The sequence below is a fragment of the Lissotriton vulgaris genome, chromosome 2_2 (genome assembly GCF_964263255.1).
Source record: "Lissotriton vulgaris chromosome 2_2, aLisVul1.2, whole genome shotgun sequence".
Classification (NCBI taxonomy): domain Eukaryota; kingdom Metazoa; phylum Chordata; class Amphibia; order Caudata; family Salamandridae; genus Lissotriton; species Lissotriton vulgaris.
The window spans coordinates 259,528,625-259,544,202 of record NC_141688.1 but is presented as its reverse complement, the minus strand read 5'-3'; the positions used below and the strand labels follow the sequence as shown (position 1 = coordinate 259,544,202).

At 45.0% G+C, this 15,578-nt stretch overlaps 1 protein-coding gene across 1 annotated transcript; it reads right to left on the bottom strand.

Annotated features, from left to right (window-relative positions):
* Window positions 1-1,071: 1,071 nt before the first annotated feature.
* On the bottom strand, window positions 1,072-5,923 carry LOC147729297 (uncharacterized). The gene is made up of 2 exons (XM_086959909.1): window positions 5,200-5,923; window positions 1,072-1,697 (listed from the first exon to the last, which is right to left on the bottom strand). The coding sequence occupies exons 1-2, from the start codon at window positions 5,921-5,923 to the stop codon at window positions 1,072-1,074; spliced, it is 1,350 nt and encodes a 449-aa protein (XP_086816035.1).
* Window positions 5,924-15,578: the final 9,655 nt, after the last annotated feature.

Below are 15,578 nucleotides of genomic sequence, written 5' to 3'. Positions count from 1 at the left end.
TGTAATTTTCACTTGTCTTCAAACCAATGAATTTGCATATTATGCCAAAACCATAACCTTTCTTTTGCACTTGTTTGTTTATAACGGTATTGTTCCAAACCAATATAACTTATTTTCCGTTGAAATCACCCCCATGTTTCGAAATCTTTTCACTTTTCCTCTTTCTTTCTTTTTCCCCCATCTTGTACCTCCCACCACCCTCTCTCCTGAAGGACGGTCAAGTCCGCTCTAAATCTTGACCTCCCCCTATTCCGCCAAATTCAGCTAATAGGATACACAACCATTGCCTGACCTAATGTGGCATCTTTTTTGTTTGACATATCTAATGTTCATAAGTAACTTTGTTAACAGTATACAATTTATTATTTAACATTTTGTCGACAGGGGTGGGTGGGCGGGCCTCGCCGAAAAACGCTCCTGCCTCAACTACGTAGCCTAAAATGGCGCTCCTGACTAACTCCTACGCACTGCCTCGCGCGCGCTGCCCTGCCTAACGCGTCATCGCTCTGGGTCTGTACCACCGGGCGAAAATCCGCGGGGGGAGACTGCTTCGCTCTGCTCCCCCCGAGGATTACATCGCCCAGAATAATCCAGACCCATACACAATGAGACAACACCACTGGATAGCATAAAAGGCCACTTTTTATTCCATAGATCAGGCAATTTTTATATCCATAAACCAATAAACAGTTGTAATTTTCACTTGTCTTCAAACCAATGAATTTGCATATTATGCCAAAACCATAACCTTTCTTTTGCACTTGTTTGTTTATAACGGTATTGTTCCAAACCAATATAACTTATTTTCCGTTGAAATCACCCCCATGTTTCGAAATCTTTTCACTTTTCCTCTTTCTTTCTTTTTCCCCCATCTTGTACCTCCCACCACCCTCTCTCCTGAAGGACGGTCAAGTCCGCTCTAAATCTTGACCTCCCCCTATTCCGCCACACAGGAAAAACCTTGGATTTTTCCTGACCCCACCAACAAACCCAAACCATTCTTATCATAGTGTGTTGTTACCCATGTCAGTTTGCTTTGCCCTTGCTCTTTTTTTTTTTTTTTTTTTTTTTTTATTCCTCCCTTCTAGCAGACACCCACAGATCAACTTTCAAACATTTTGATAGGATGTCTCTGATCTCCAGTATGTAATACGCCATCCCCAACTGTGTTAAGTGGACACCGTCTTCCCTAAACAGATGGCCGTCTTTTCCAGTGATGCTGTCATGTGCAATTGTCTGGATCCCTAAACCTACACAGAAGATCTTCATAGCCCTGTTTACCTTTTTTCTGGCCTTTTCCATGGCGGCCTGACTCCTTGCATTTTTCCATTGCTGTCTAAACACAAATTCAGTCCATACTAGGCTGGTCCCTAGCCAGTTGTTAGAAACCACAGCTAAATCTAATTGCATGGCTTTGATTATGCTTAGCCCCGATAAAGCCACTAGGTCATTTTCCCCTAGATGGAGAATGAGCATATCAGGACCGCCTCTGTCATACCTTATCTTAGCCAATAGAGGAAACAAGTTCTCCCAGCGCATACCCCCTTTACCGCACCAGTAAAGTTCATGTCCAGCGCTGGGGATACCAAGGTTCCTTCCATAGATTTGATGATCCGCAAAGATCGCTGCCCATTTCACAAATGAGTGTCCCACGATCCAGATTTGTTTTTTGGCCGGATTCAAACCCCGAATGTCTCCTAGATGAAAGAAAACAGACCCAATAAGAAAAACTCAACATACAACTTTATGCTTAACAACTTCTAGTTTGTACTACTGTCCATGCTTCTTCTACAGCATATGTGCTTTTTTTTTTTTTTTTTTTTTTTTAAATTTATTTTTTTACATAGCGTGCACAGCAGTTAGAACTCCACCTTCCTATCCTTTTGATCACATTCCAACCCAAACCCAAACAGGCTGCTTCAGACGCTGCTCCTATACGAAAGGAATGTGTTGCATAATTCATTGGATTGAAGCCTAACAATAAAAGTGTTCTTCTCATGACTACCAGCAGCTGGTGACTCGAAAGCTTACCGCCCGCCTTGTGCACAAAGATTGGTCCACCCAGAACACCTGTAAAAAACTGAAAATCCCTCCACTCTTGTACTGGGCAACAACCTTGTATGTGAGTCACATTTAGGTGTATCCACACCCCTTGCCCCAATTGATCTGTTTTTGATTTGCCTAACCATATTTTCAAAGTGTCACCTTCCAAGCACACATCCCTGCCACATAAACCGCAATCATTCTTTAAACCTAAAAGTTCAGAAACTCGAAAAGCTCCAAAAAAGAGCCATATCATTACCAATCTAAAAAGCTTAATTTCATGAGCGTTGTAACAAGCTTTGTGTAAGTACCCCAACATACGTTGGAGCAATTCAAATGTTATTGGCGCTCTTGTGTGTGAGCTTGACGCCTTCACCCTCTGCAATCCCTTCAAAACTCTCTTCACCAATATATGGGTATTTGGATCCCGGCCCCAATACAATTGTCCGTAGAAGGAAATCCCCGCTAGCTTACCCGCTATGGTGTTATGTGACAAACCCCTGTCAATTAAATGTAAAACAAAATCAAGTATGAGGGGGATATACATCTCTTCTCTTTGTACAAAGTTATAAGTGTCAACATAACTTAGAAATTCATGCCATGCCAGCATATAACTTCGTTGAGTGGATGACGCTATTGAGTTCTCCACCAGCCGTAGTATCCTCATTCCCCTAGAGCCCAGATGCTGATAGGTACCGATGATTTCTTGACTGCTGCTCCCGGGGCCAGCTCGCGAAATCTGTCCCACTGGGAACGAGAGAGCGCATCAGCAATTGAGTTATTGATACCTGCAATGTGTGCTGCGCGAAAAACAATGTTCAGACGCAGACTTAACAGCATGAAAGCCCTCAAAAGGCCTAGCACTCTCCTGTCCTTGGCTTTCTGCCTGTTTATTAAGTGAACAACTGACAAGTTGTCTACATGAAAAAGGATTGTTCTGTTGCTAAGCTCTTGGCCCCATACCTGCAAAGCCACTAAAAGGGGAAAAAGCTCCAAAAACGCTATACTGCGACCTTGGGAAATCCATTCTTCTGGCCACCGCTCAGCGCACCAGCGCCCATCCCAAAAAATGCCAAATCCATGTAAACCTGACGCATCTGAGTACATTTGCACCTGCCACTTCATACTTTCTTCGATGAACAACAATGGCACTCCATTGAAATCCGCTAAAAATAACAACCAAATCCTTAAGTCCTCCTTTATGTTTTTGGTGAGCCTGATTCTATGGTGTGGCAGAGTTGCTCCTGACATGGCCATACCCAACAACCTACAGAAAGTCCTTCCTGCCCTCACTACTCTGCACGCAAAGTTCAGGTATCCTAATAGTCTTTGTACTTGCCTGAGTTGTAATTTTTCTACTTGAAGGGCCTCCTGAATACATGACCTAATTTCCTCTAACTTCTTCTTAGGAAGTCGTGCCACCATTTCCACTGTATTGATCTCTATTCCAAGAAAAGTAATCTGTGTGCTGGGCCCCTCTGTTTTGTCTCGTGCCAAAGGCACCCCAAATGCTTCTGCCATATTCTGAAAAACTTGTAACGCCCTCTCACAATGTCCGGACTTCGCCAGTCCCATAAAGAAAAAGTCATCAAGGTAATGGCACACTTTGCCTACCCTGCACTCTTGCTGAAACACCCACTGTAGAAATGAACTAAACAATTCAAAAAGGGCACAGGAAACTGCACATCCCATAGGTAAAACCTTGTCAAAATAAAAATAACCATTCAGCTGCATGCCCAAAAGCTCAAAATCTAATGGGTGTATCGGTATTAATCGAAAAGCAGATTGAATGTCGCATTTTGCAAGCTCGGCCTGATCTCCTAAACTTCGTACCATTTTTAGAGCCTCGTCCACTGTAGTGTACGAGACTGCTGAATCCTCATCAGCAATAAAGTCATTAATAGAACTACCCTCCGGCCACGAAAGGTGTTGAATCATGCGGAATTCGCCCGCCGCTTTTTTGGGGATTACCCCTAGCGGCGACACCATGAAATGAACAAACGGCATCTCCTCAAAAGGCCCAGCTACTCTGCCTAAGCCTACCTCCTCACCCAGCTTCCTGCCCACCACCTCCGGGAAATCTCTAGCAGACCTCAAATTCTCCGCCCAACGCCTGTATCTGGGGCCCTGGTAACCAATTCGAAATCCCTCCTTAAACCCCCAATAAAGTTTGGCAGCCGCCTCGCTGTTCGGGTACCTGTCCAGCCAAGGGATGAGCAATTCCCATTTAATTGGGGTAAAAGCCTTTTGGTATAGGAGGGAGTGGAGCTCCCCTGCCCCTGGCTGCCTGGATTTGTGGTTGTGGGGTATGCTCGGTTGTGTCTGCTGCAGGCGTAAGGCATTGAAATAGCATATGTCTGCCTCCGCACTGGGAACATTCGTGTTTGAATCTACAATATGGCCGGTTACAATACCCCCTGTTGTAGTTCCAGCAGGAGCCCAATCCGCTTGTATGCCCCCTTGTGACAGTCCCCGCCCCTCCCTGGGCGGCGCGCCCTGGAAAGGGCCGGTACGCCACCGGCAAACCACTAGCTGTGTGGGTGGTTTCCGTAAGCTGAGAGGATGACATCCATTGCAACCATAATTCTGTGTCTATATCACCCCAAGGTTTTGAAGGGTTCATGCTCATCCTGGCCCTGAACTCCTCGTCATAATTTAACCAGGAAAAACCACCAAAATGCATGTGGGCCTTGCGTACCACATCCATGTACTTAAAGAGTGAAACTGCCCTTTCCGGATATTTTTCACAATAAATGCTGGAGAAAATTAAAAATGCAGACGACCAATTGTCTATATTTCTCGGCACCCTGGGACGTCTTGCCAATTCTAATTCTTCCTCCTTGGACCCTTCTCTAGATTGGACATCTCTGTGTAGCAAACGGAAAACATCTACGTAGTCATGTTGCCATATCTTTTGTTTTGTCTTGTGAGACAGGTGGGTACCTAGCGGCATTGACACACCCATGTATGGCAGCCTACCTGGCATAGGTGAACTATCTTCCGTCTGTTCTAGGCTAATGTAGTGGGCTGACTTACCAACCTGTCCACTTGCCTGTGCAGGCGCCGCTTTACTGTGTATTTGCGGTACCTTGTCCTGAGCCTTTTCACCCCTAACCTGTGAAGAGACATCCCATGCCCCCCACCAACGTGGCTTACCCTTGGGAAGCTGTTCCTCGCGTCGTCTCAGTTCTTCTTTAGAGATCCGCTCGAGATTCTCCTTCTGTACTCCAGAGTCCCCATCTTCATCTTGAACCTGTAACGATTGAACAGAGCTTGTTGTCCTAGCCCTCCTCCCAGAGCCCACTGCTACAGTTGATTGTCCCTTTTGAAAACTTCTCAGTTGTTTACTAACATTTCGCTCCTCTAATTGCTGTGGAAATGTCGCTATACTCTCCCTTGTGCCTTGTGGAGCGAAGATTTGGCTGCTTCCTCCCGGACGCTCACCATCTCCTACACCCCCATCATAAGTGTCCCAATCAAAAACAGGCTCTCGCTCCAAAAACCTGTCCGCCTGTTGTGGATCCGCCATAAATTCCACATTAAAACCACCTTGGTCAGTGGCCGCTCTGTCCTTCGCAAATTCCTTACCTTTCGCTCTCCTGCTACCCGTCGTATTCGTGGTCTGACCTTGCTCCGCTCCAGAGCCACCTGACACCTTATCTGCCCCGTCTACTAGAAGTACCTTGCTGCTGGGCTTCCTTACTTCCCTGTGTTTCCGCTGTGCTTCAGCAGTGGAGGCATGTTCTACCCACACCCACTGTCCTGATAAACTGCGGCCCAACTCTGTCTCATCTGGCGCAAAAACCAATGGTGCCTGGCGCGCCTCTGGAAAAATATATTCTCTGTTGAACCTGGTGTGCTCCAGCCCATTATCATACATGTATTGTGTAAAATCGTCTTGGCCTTGCTCTGCCAAAACCGCATCTCTGATCTGAGAAACCTCCCCATCTTCCTGTGGCAGCAAGCCTACCTGCCCTGTTGTGAAAAACTCAGAAAGGTCCTCATTGGGAGGGTCTGAAAGTCCAAAAACATCTTCTGCATCCTCAAAGTCCTGTTCCCTGGGCCTGGGCGGGGCGCGTGGTAAATTCATAATTGTGCAGGCACCCCCCGCAGCCTCCTCATCACTGCCACTCGAATAATCTACTAGCGGCTGGGGCTGGGGAGGCTGAGTAACTAAAGCAGGGTGGGGGAGAGTACAAATGGGGCCAACTGCTTCTTTGCGGCCCTCGAAGCATTGTGGCCCTGTAAATACTGGCACTGGCCTGGGGCGGGGCGGCCTGACTGTAGCTGCTCTGGCCTGTCTGCCCCTGCCCACCCCCACTCGCTGGGTGCCTGTGTCAAGCCCACCCACCTCAAAAACCTCCCTCCCAAATGGGGGAGTAGCCAACTCACCCGGCAGCCTGACCACACAGCCCGTCCCTCGTAGCAATGCAGGGGATAAGGAGCGGGAAGACTGACCCCTCCACAGACCTGCTTGCCGGACGTTCCCCGCTGCCTGCCGAGCCCCTCTGGCTGACCGCGCTCTCCTCGGACCTTTCCTCGTGGCTGACGTCTGCCTGCACGCATCAATGGCTCTCTTGACTCCGTTCGCCGCCTGTCTCCTCGGGGGTCTGTGAGGTGGAGGGGAGTCAGCTGCGTCGCCGGTGCCTGCTGCCAAAAGGTCACTCCTGCCAGCTGCCGCTATGACGCGGAGCGCCTCCTGCAGTGCCTCTTGAGTAATCATGTCCGCCTTGAATTAGTCCAATAAATGCCTGCAATTCACGAGGAGAGGCCCGCCTCGCCGAAAAACGCTCCTGCCTCAACTACGTAGCCTAAAATGGCGCTCCTGACTAACTCCTACGCACTGCCTCGCGCGCGCTGCCCTGCCTAACGCGTCATCGCTCTGGGTCTGTACCACCGGGCGAAAATCCGCGGGGGGAGACTGCTTCGCTCTGCTCCCCCCGAGGATTACATTTCATCTCAACTCAACTAAAGTATGATTCATTTTCTCAACAAAGACATTGGCTTGAGGGTGGTATAATGTGATTCTTTTGTGTATAATATCAGTCTTTGTCAGGAAAACTTTCATCTCTTTTGAGGGACATTGTACTCTGTTATCAGACTCCAAATCTCTCAGAAACACTTCTCGCAGAAACCCTTTATTGAAGAATGAAATTACAGTGTCTGTGTTTGGTTCCTGAACAATCTCTACTTTTCATCACCTACTGTAATAATCAACCAAGACAGACGCATATCTGACCACCGGTGATAATGCATTGAGAGGCCCAATAAGGTCCAACTCCGATTTTGACCATAGTCTTTTGGTAAAATTCAATGGATGAGTGGTAGTGTAACAATTTATAAAGCTTTGTCACTCTTCGAGCAAATAACACGCGTTCAAACTGCTAATATTATCTTTGTCCAAACCGGGCCACCAATACACCAAGCATATTTTCCTTTTGGTGATAATCTGCCCCAAATGGCCCTTGTGTAGCCTGTATTATCTTGGCTCCTAATGACATGGGAGGTATACATGTGTGTCCCCTCAAGTTTATGTTCTTTGTCTCCAATGTCAACTTATTCACAAATTTAAAATACAGTTGCACACTTGCAAATCAAGATCTTTCTTTTAGCCACCACTTAACATGCTTACCAATCATTTTCGAAACGTCATCCATCTCTGAACAATCCATTCATTCACTTTGATCACTTTGTGCATACATCAACATAGTCTGCTTTATAGTCTGTTTGCCTATTTCACACAAGGCCACCACTTAAGGAGAAGTGGGTGGAACCTGCCCAGCATCCCCCTTTGGGGTTTATGATGGAAATTGAATGCCCTGTGGTTCAGTCTAGAGCTTTGGAATACTGCTACTGAAACCCCACAGTGTCAGTAGTTGGACGCGCCAGTAACACACAGATTGTGAGGTGCTATATGAGATGGACACCTGGCAGCGAGTGTAGAATGACATTGGTATTCTCTGGGGCAGACAATGCTCCAATGTATCAATCAAATGAAGACTCCACTATGGGATGTGCTTGTTGTGTGCAGTAATATGGGATTTGCTGCAACATAATATTATTTAAGTAGCTGCAGACATCATAGTTGAACGACTGTTGGGCTTTCTAATGGTAGCTGATGGTCTATCACACGTACTGCCCTGAAACATGAAAAAGCTTAACTAGTATATTGGGTATACAGATTCCAGGGTGGACAGTCAAGGCTAAAATGTTGTGGGTGGAAGGTACTGGAAAACAACGATTTAAAGAATTTCAGTTAGGTGTTAAAATTATGCACTGATAGGATGGTAAGATTGAGGCAGAGTAAGCCTGTGCCAAATATCCAGAGGAGCCTGCCGCAGTCATACCAGGCTATAAGAGGCACACACATTTACACACGTTTATAGTAATCAGTCCATCTCAGCAATCCAGGAGGCATCAGTGGACACTCTTTTAGACCTTGATTCACAGCAGACATACCCCCAGATTCATCAAGGTCACATTCTGCGAATTCCAAATTGCGATAATTACCGATCGCAATTTAGAATTGGCAGAATGGGATTCATGAAAAAATTCGATAAAAAAGCGAATCGTAATCGCCCGCAATGCCGATTGTGATTTTGCCAAAATCGCATAAAATTTGCAGATTCGGCCGTTTTCCATGTTGAAATTGCAAACTTGCAAAATACTAAAATCACAAATTGCGATCTCGCTAATTGCGAGATCGCAAAAACGGGAAGTTGCATTCCGCGTACAATGATGGCATCACAACCAGGAAGTAGGTAGTTCCCTCCCTCATTCTGATCCCTGAGCCTGAAAGTGGAAGCAGCACTGGCCAGAGCTCCACTACAGACCACTTGCAGCAGCACACCAGGAAACAAACAACGCCAGAAAATGTCCCAGGAAGCATCAGGGAGCAGTGCCCCGGGCAGAAAAAGCAAAATTAAATTTTCCAAGCAGGAACTTGAGTACTTAATAGAGGGAGTGGCAAAGGACCATGACCGCCTGTTCGGTAAGGATTCCCGGAGGGTGCCTGAGGCGGACAAGAGGCGTATTTGGCTGCGCATCCGAACAAAGGTCAATGCTGTGGGATAGACCCAGCGCTCCATTGATGAACTTAAAAAGAGGTGGTATGACCTCAGAGGGCGTGCCAAAGAACGCATTGCAGAGAGGTTGGGAGAGCGAGTTACAACCGGAGGAGGAGAGCTCACTGTTGCACCCAACACCCCACTCGCACACCTTGTGGAGGACACCCTGAATCCAGAAGCATGCGTGGGGGTTACCCGACTGTACTCATCCCAACCCACCTAACAATCCCATGGTAAGTGCCATGCGACTGCGACCCTGTCCCCTAAAAATGGGCATGACTCCAGAGCTACCCATTAGACAACCCCAGTAATGCAGGCCATGCACACCAGAAATGCCCAATTGCATTGTGGGACTCGTAGTGTGACCACTATTACCAGATAGCCCCATACAGCCAGACCTGTCAAGTGAGAGTCATTCCTAAAGCCAGTCAGGGAATGCAAGCCTGCATGCATGTAGCAACCTCCCATGTGCAAGAAACATGTCAATAATCATGGTCCCATTTACATCACAGGTGGCACTGAACAACCCAGCACCTACAGTGAGGCCCTATACATCAATGAGAACCCCGAGGACACCGAGGGAGAGGGCCATCCTTCCACTCATCCCGGACCATCACAGTCAGCAGCAGCAGCAGTACCACCACCACCCCATGTGGACAGGACCAACTCTGCAGCCACAGGTGCGGAACAACCACCCCACGTAACACCCATGCCAGTGGCACAGGCCACTACAGCAGCACCCAGGAAGCAGACAAGGTGCACAGCCACTGTGCGATCACAGTCCAGAGGACTGGTAAGGGAGCAGTGCGAGATAACAAGACACGCTGGCAGGGGGGTACATGTCCCGTATCCTGGCCTGTCCATCGAACATCGGATGCTCAGAGTCCACCAGAAGCAGGAACGTCACTTGGAAGCAGTCCTGGCATTGTGAATGTCCTCATGCTCCTACTGTGTCTCCTTAAGTGTGTTTGGGCAGGCCAGCACCTGTGGCTAGATTGGGAATTATTATTTATTTTTTATTTTTAACTTCATGGTTACCACCTGGTTTGGGTTCTCCTTAACTTGCGCCTCACAAATAGCGATTTTTAGGTTTTTCTCTAATTGCGATTTTTCATGAATTTGGTCTGCGATTATTTAGCGAATTTGCAAATGAAATTGCAGAATCATTGGAGTCTCAATAATTCAGTTTCGCTAAGGGGGTTCCACCTAGATTCTGCGATTTTAATTGCGATTTCGCAAAATCTATTTTGCGAATTCGCAAAATGGTCAGTTTTCTTTTCATGAATTACGGTTCATTGAATTGCGATCACAATAGCTAATTCGCAGCTATTGCGATCGCAATTTTGGTTGATAAATCTGGCTGTATGTTCTGCAAGAAATCAATCACGCTTTCGAAGGATTAATAATCTGGATATTTCAGCCTCAGGTAGTTCCTTTCAAAATCCAAATATCACAGTTCTGGACTATATGTTTTGACCCATGACCTAGCTATGGTCCGAATACATTACTTGGTCCTACCATTGACCCTCACGGGTAATCCAGATATGCTAGGTGTCCTCACTGACGGCCAGTGGCTAGACTGCCACCACCCTACTCATCACACAAATTAAATTGGTGAAAAATGGTTTTGTCACCATGACTGTGGGCAGTGCTCACATTTTAAAATTATAAACAAATTAAAAAATACTAAATATATAATCTCTGCGCCAAGGGGACCCGGAAATCAACTCAGTAGAGCACCAGATCTACTGGAAGGTTCAAACATATGAAGAGGAAGGATCCTATGGAAACTGACCAATAAGAGCAAGCAATGAGAGCGAAAATGAAGCCTCTAGATACAGGTTTAAAATACCAAATATCTTGCACTGACTTAGGCAATCTCTAAAAATGGCACATTTCATTTGTGAAACAGTAGTCATTCGCTATGTCTACAGTGGCGATTCCTTCTGCCCATTTTAGAAGTGCAAAATAAGTGTAAGTGGTCTACTATGGAATGGTGGTACATGTGGTGGAAAATCATAACAAATGCAAGAGCTAGACTGTGTCCAGCACAGAAGCCAATGGTGCAACGCTCCATTTATTATCATGCAATATAAATATGCTTGCATGCATTTTATAAATGCCTTTAAGCAGTCATTTTCTCAGCTACTTTACTGAAAATAAATATATATTTGGATCACTGGGCGTTTCCTTTCAGGGATATCATTATGCATTCCTTTGTGATGACTGGGGTAGAGTTGTATTTTCTGGTCAGGCCATCGCTAAGTAATATTTGTATAAGATTTACCCAATGCCTATGTGACTGTGGAAAACATACCACACATTTCGCCACCCACTGCGATCCTGCAACCTAGGGTGCCTGAGGAAGAAGTGTCATGCCTTACAGATCCGGGAGACAGCTGTGCCCCGGCAGAGGTGCATACAATGGCCATAGAACATCCCAGGGAGAAATACAGCCCCCTTCCAAAAGGATCGAATTGCAGCTGTGCTTCCATAAGCTGCAGAAACTATTTCGAAGTGGAATATTCTGCAAAAACAGATTACATTTATTTAAGGCTGAAAAGGAATGATTATGATAAAGATAAAGTGTTGCATTAATGCCACAAAATGTTCATTTATGTGACACAAAATTTAATTTTTGTGTTGTATAATTTGCAAATCTTTGCCAGATTATCCTGGGGGGTGAGGGGGTGTCTTAATCTACTTCTGTTGTCTCACACCATTCAATCGTGAAAGGCGTCCTCAACAGATAGTCTGCCGCAATATTTCTGCCACCTGGGATGTGTTGAAGTCCAAAATGGTTACAGTTGAACTGTCACACTCAATCTGGATATTCTGGGTATTAAATCCCTGATCACATTCCCACCCCAAATACCAACCAATGCTTTGTAATCAGTCACAAGCACAAATGTTTTCCCCGAACAAAACGCTTGAACCTCTCAACTGCCTTGCAACAAATCAGCTATTATTTTTTAATCACCAAAAATATTTTTTCATTTTTCCTTACAGCCAAATTCTAATGTTCTCTCCACCTGATGAGCTACTTGAGACAACTTTGCCCCTAGCAACTGTTACTTGTGTCACCAGTGATCAAGCACCAACTTAAAGCGTCATGGTGCCAATATTTTTGCAGACCCAATCTCTTCTTTCAACCTTACCAAATTTGCCTGCCATTTCTTGTCCCAATTAAAAACCTTAGTTTTTTTGTTTTTTTTTAGGAATTCTCCAAAATGTTCTGCATTATCGGCAAAATGTTTAATGTATTTGGCGTAAAAGTCACAAACTCCCAAAAAAGATAAGACTCGTTCTTTATTGTTAGGTACAGGACCATTTTCAATAGCATCCACTAAACCTGGATGTGGTTCCTCAACAAACTGTGAAATTACATGACCGAAATATTCAATGCTTGATTTTGCAAATTCACACTTCTTAAAGTTGGCAACACTACCTGTCTATGTCAACCTTTCTAATACTATTTGCATTGTTTTATTTTGTCCCTGAACATCTCTAACCGCTACAAGTATATCATCTTGGAATGCATTGGGTTGCAGGCACCGCTGTAGGAATTAGGATGTCCCTTTCTTCCTGCCTTTTCATGGCGGTTCCACCGCCTTGAAAAGACAAAAGGAAATGGACTTTGGGGGCACAAGCAGGACCCCATTTAGAGCCCCCCACACATTCAAATAGGAAGAAAAAAAATCTCCAAGATGTGGCCAGTGCTGACCTTCAAAGTGCTATATTTTTTTTTTATGCCTCAGAAGCAACAGGGAAGGCAGGGGGCATGGATGCAGGGGGAGCATATGGACAATGGAGGTTCTGCCATGAGGGAAAGGGGACAACACACTGACAACAGGTGGTGGATGGGTGGGCTGGGCTGTTGCAAGAACAAGTTTAATGAAGGGTGGTTGGGGGGGACTTTGGGCCTGTAAAATTGTACAGAAAGATTCAAACATATGAAGAGGAAGGATCCTATGGAAACTGACCAATAAGAACAAGCAATGAGAGCGAAAATGAAGCCTAGTCACCTGTTAGATAACAAAATATCTTGCACTGACTTAGGCAATCCCTAAAAATGGCACATTTCATTTGTGAAACAGTAGTCATTCGCTATGTCTACAGTGGCGATTCCTTCTTCCCAGTTTAGAAGTGCAAAACAAGTGTAAGTGGTCTACTATGGAATGGTGGTACATGTGGTGGAAAATCATAACAAATGCAAGAGCTAATGCACAGAAGCCAATGGCGCAACGTTCCATTTATTATCATGCAATATAAATATGGCTGCATGCATTTTATAGATGCCTTTACTTCAACAGCAGCATACCCTTCACAACATATTTCTACACTTTCATGAATAATAAATCTGTTGGCGCTCAACATGGTTTAGGAAAATCAATTTCATCGACAAGGTCTACATTTTTTTGAGCACTAGGTGACACATACATTATAGTATATTTAGAATTATTTTATGAAGTGCCTTTCAAAACATTCAAAGTCATGAATTTAGTTCATAATAGCAATCCAATTTTCGAAAAAATAGCAGACTTAAAACGGACATTTCAGGCCAGTCAGAATTAAAAGCTGGAACAGGGACAACAATTGTACTGTGCTAAATCACCCCAGTCAATTCTGTTTCCCAGTTAATATTCACGAGAGATTGCATTTGCATAATCCGGCAGAGGCTGTCTAGCTTGGCAAACAGCACGACTAATTTCATATTTTAATACAGCTCAGACAACAGTGTCCTGTTTGCAATACCTTGGACAGACAGAGTAAACTCTCGGAATATGACCTTTCCAGCGGTATGTTGTAGCAGATGCAATCCATGTCTCTGGCAGAAACAAATGGGAAATCACCAGAGGAAAATGATGTTTCCATTATGCTGCCTGTCATTTTTATTCCATCAATTGGCGGCCAAGCTACAACTCTCTGTAGCTTATTTTTTTTTCAAATGTTCACTATTGTTTCTTTAATTACTCCTTTCATCTGGAAACATCCGATTGTTTGTCACCTTTTTTGAAGAAGTTCGGTATAGAGGAAGTAAACTCAAACCGGGCCATTTTTATAGGGTCAGGACATTGAGGGGAAGCAAAAGACGATATGCCTTCTCTGCAGTTTGGCAGAATCTGCTGTTAGGAGAGCCTTATGCATCAATGCACTTGCAATAAGGTAGATGGGACATCGACCACTTTTGTTAGATGCCCAGCATCCTCTCAATCCTAAGCAAGCTTCAGTGTCTGGAAAGGGATGGACCCACAACATGGTTCCTGCTCACACACATACGCACACACACACACACACACACGCTTGCACATGTCCCAACACACACGCAAACACACACACACAAACTCACAATCTGTACAAGGTCATTAAAAAGCAAAGCCAGCTATATCTAGAGCTCATATAAGATTTAGAGGTATCAGCGCAATGTGTCCAATATATGTTATTTATTTTTATTCAGCTGAGGAGTTGGCCAGAGGAAGAATAAATGGCTGTGCAAACACACTCCTTCTGTCCAGTGATGCATGTTGCTTACAAAAGCAGCTGTCCAATTTGCAAGTACTGTTGAGTCTCCCTAACAGGCCATCAAGATTCTGGAAGCTGTAGAGCTAGTGCTGGTCTTTCAAGAGGTAAGGAGGCTCCCTTTTTTGTCAGGATCAAGCTGCCCTGTTGCCTGGATGAATGGAGGAAGCTGCTAAGAAAGAGAAACAGTGCCCTATCTAGAGCCTTAACTTTAAATTGAGAACTAAGGCCCAGATGTACCACCCTTGTAAATTGCACCTTGCAATTTGCACTCGATTGTGAGTCGCAAATTGCGAGGCACAATTTACAATGTAGTACAGTGTCAGAGACACTGATTGCGATTCCCATTGGGGTCGCAAAATGCAGGGCTCATAACTATTAATGCGCCACTCGCAATTTGTGACTTAATCTCAATTGGAATATTCAATGTACTTAGAAGTCCCTAGTAGAGCACACTACATGTGCCCTGGACCTGTAAATTAAATGATACTAGTGGGACTGTAGCACACATTGTGCAACCCACCTAAATAGCCCACTAACCATGGCTCTGGCCTACCATTACAGTCTGGATGTGCGGTTTAGTGTCAATTCGACATGGCAAGATAACTCTTTTGCCAAGCTTAAACTGTCACCCATAAAGTAGGCCCTGTCTAACCCACTGGGCAGGGCGTTATGTATTTAAGAAGGGAGGACATGTACTTTCAAATTTTACATGTCTTGGTAGTGAAAAACTCCCATAGGATACCATTGGTATTACCGTATACATCTTTTAAGGGTAATGCCCAGTTGTGATGAGACAGACGTTTCAAGTTTTCTTTCACGTGACTCGCAATTTTAAATCACAACATAAGGTGAAGTTGGCTTTTAAATTGCAGTTTAGAAAATAAAACTGTGAGAAAGTTACCATTTTTTAACTAAAGCCGTTTGGTGCAGTTGCCTGTCTCTGTT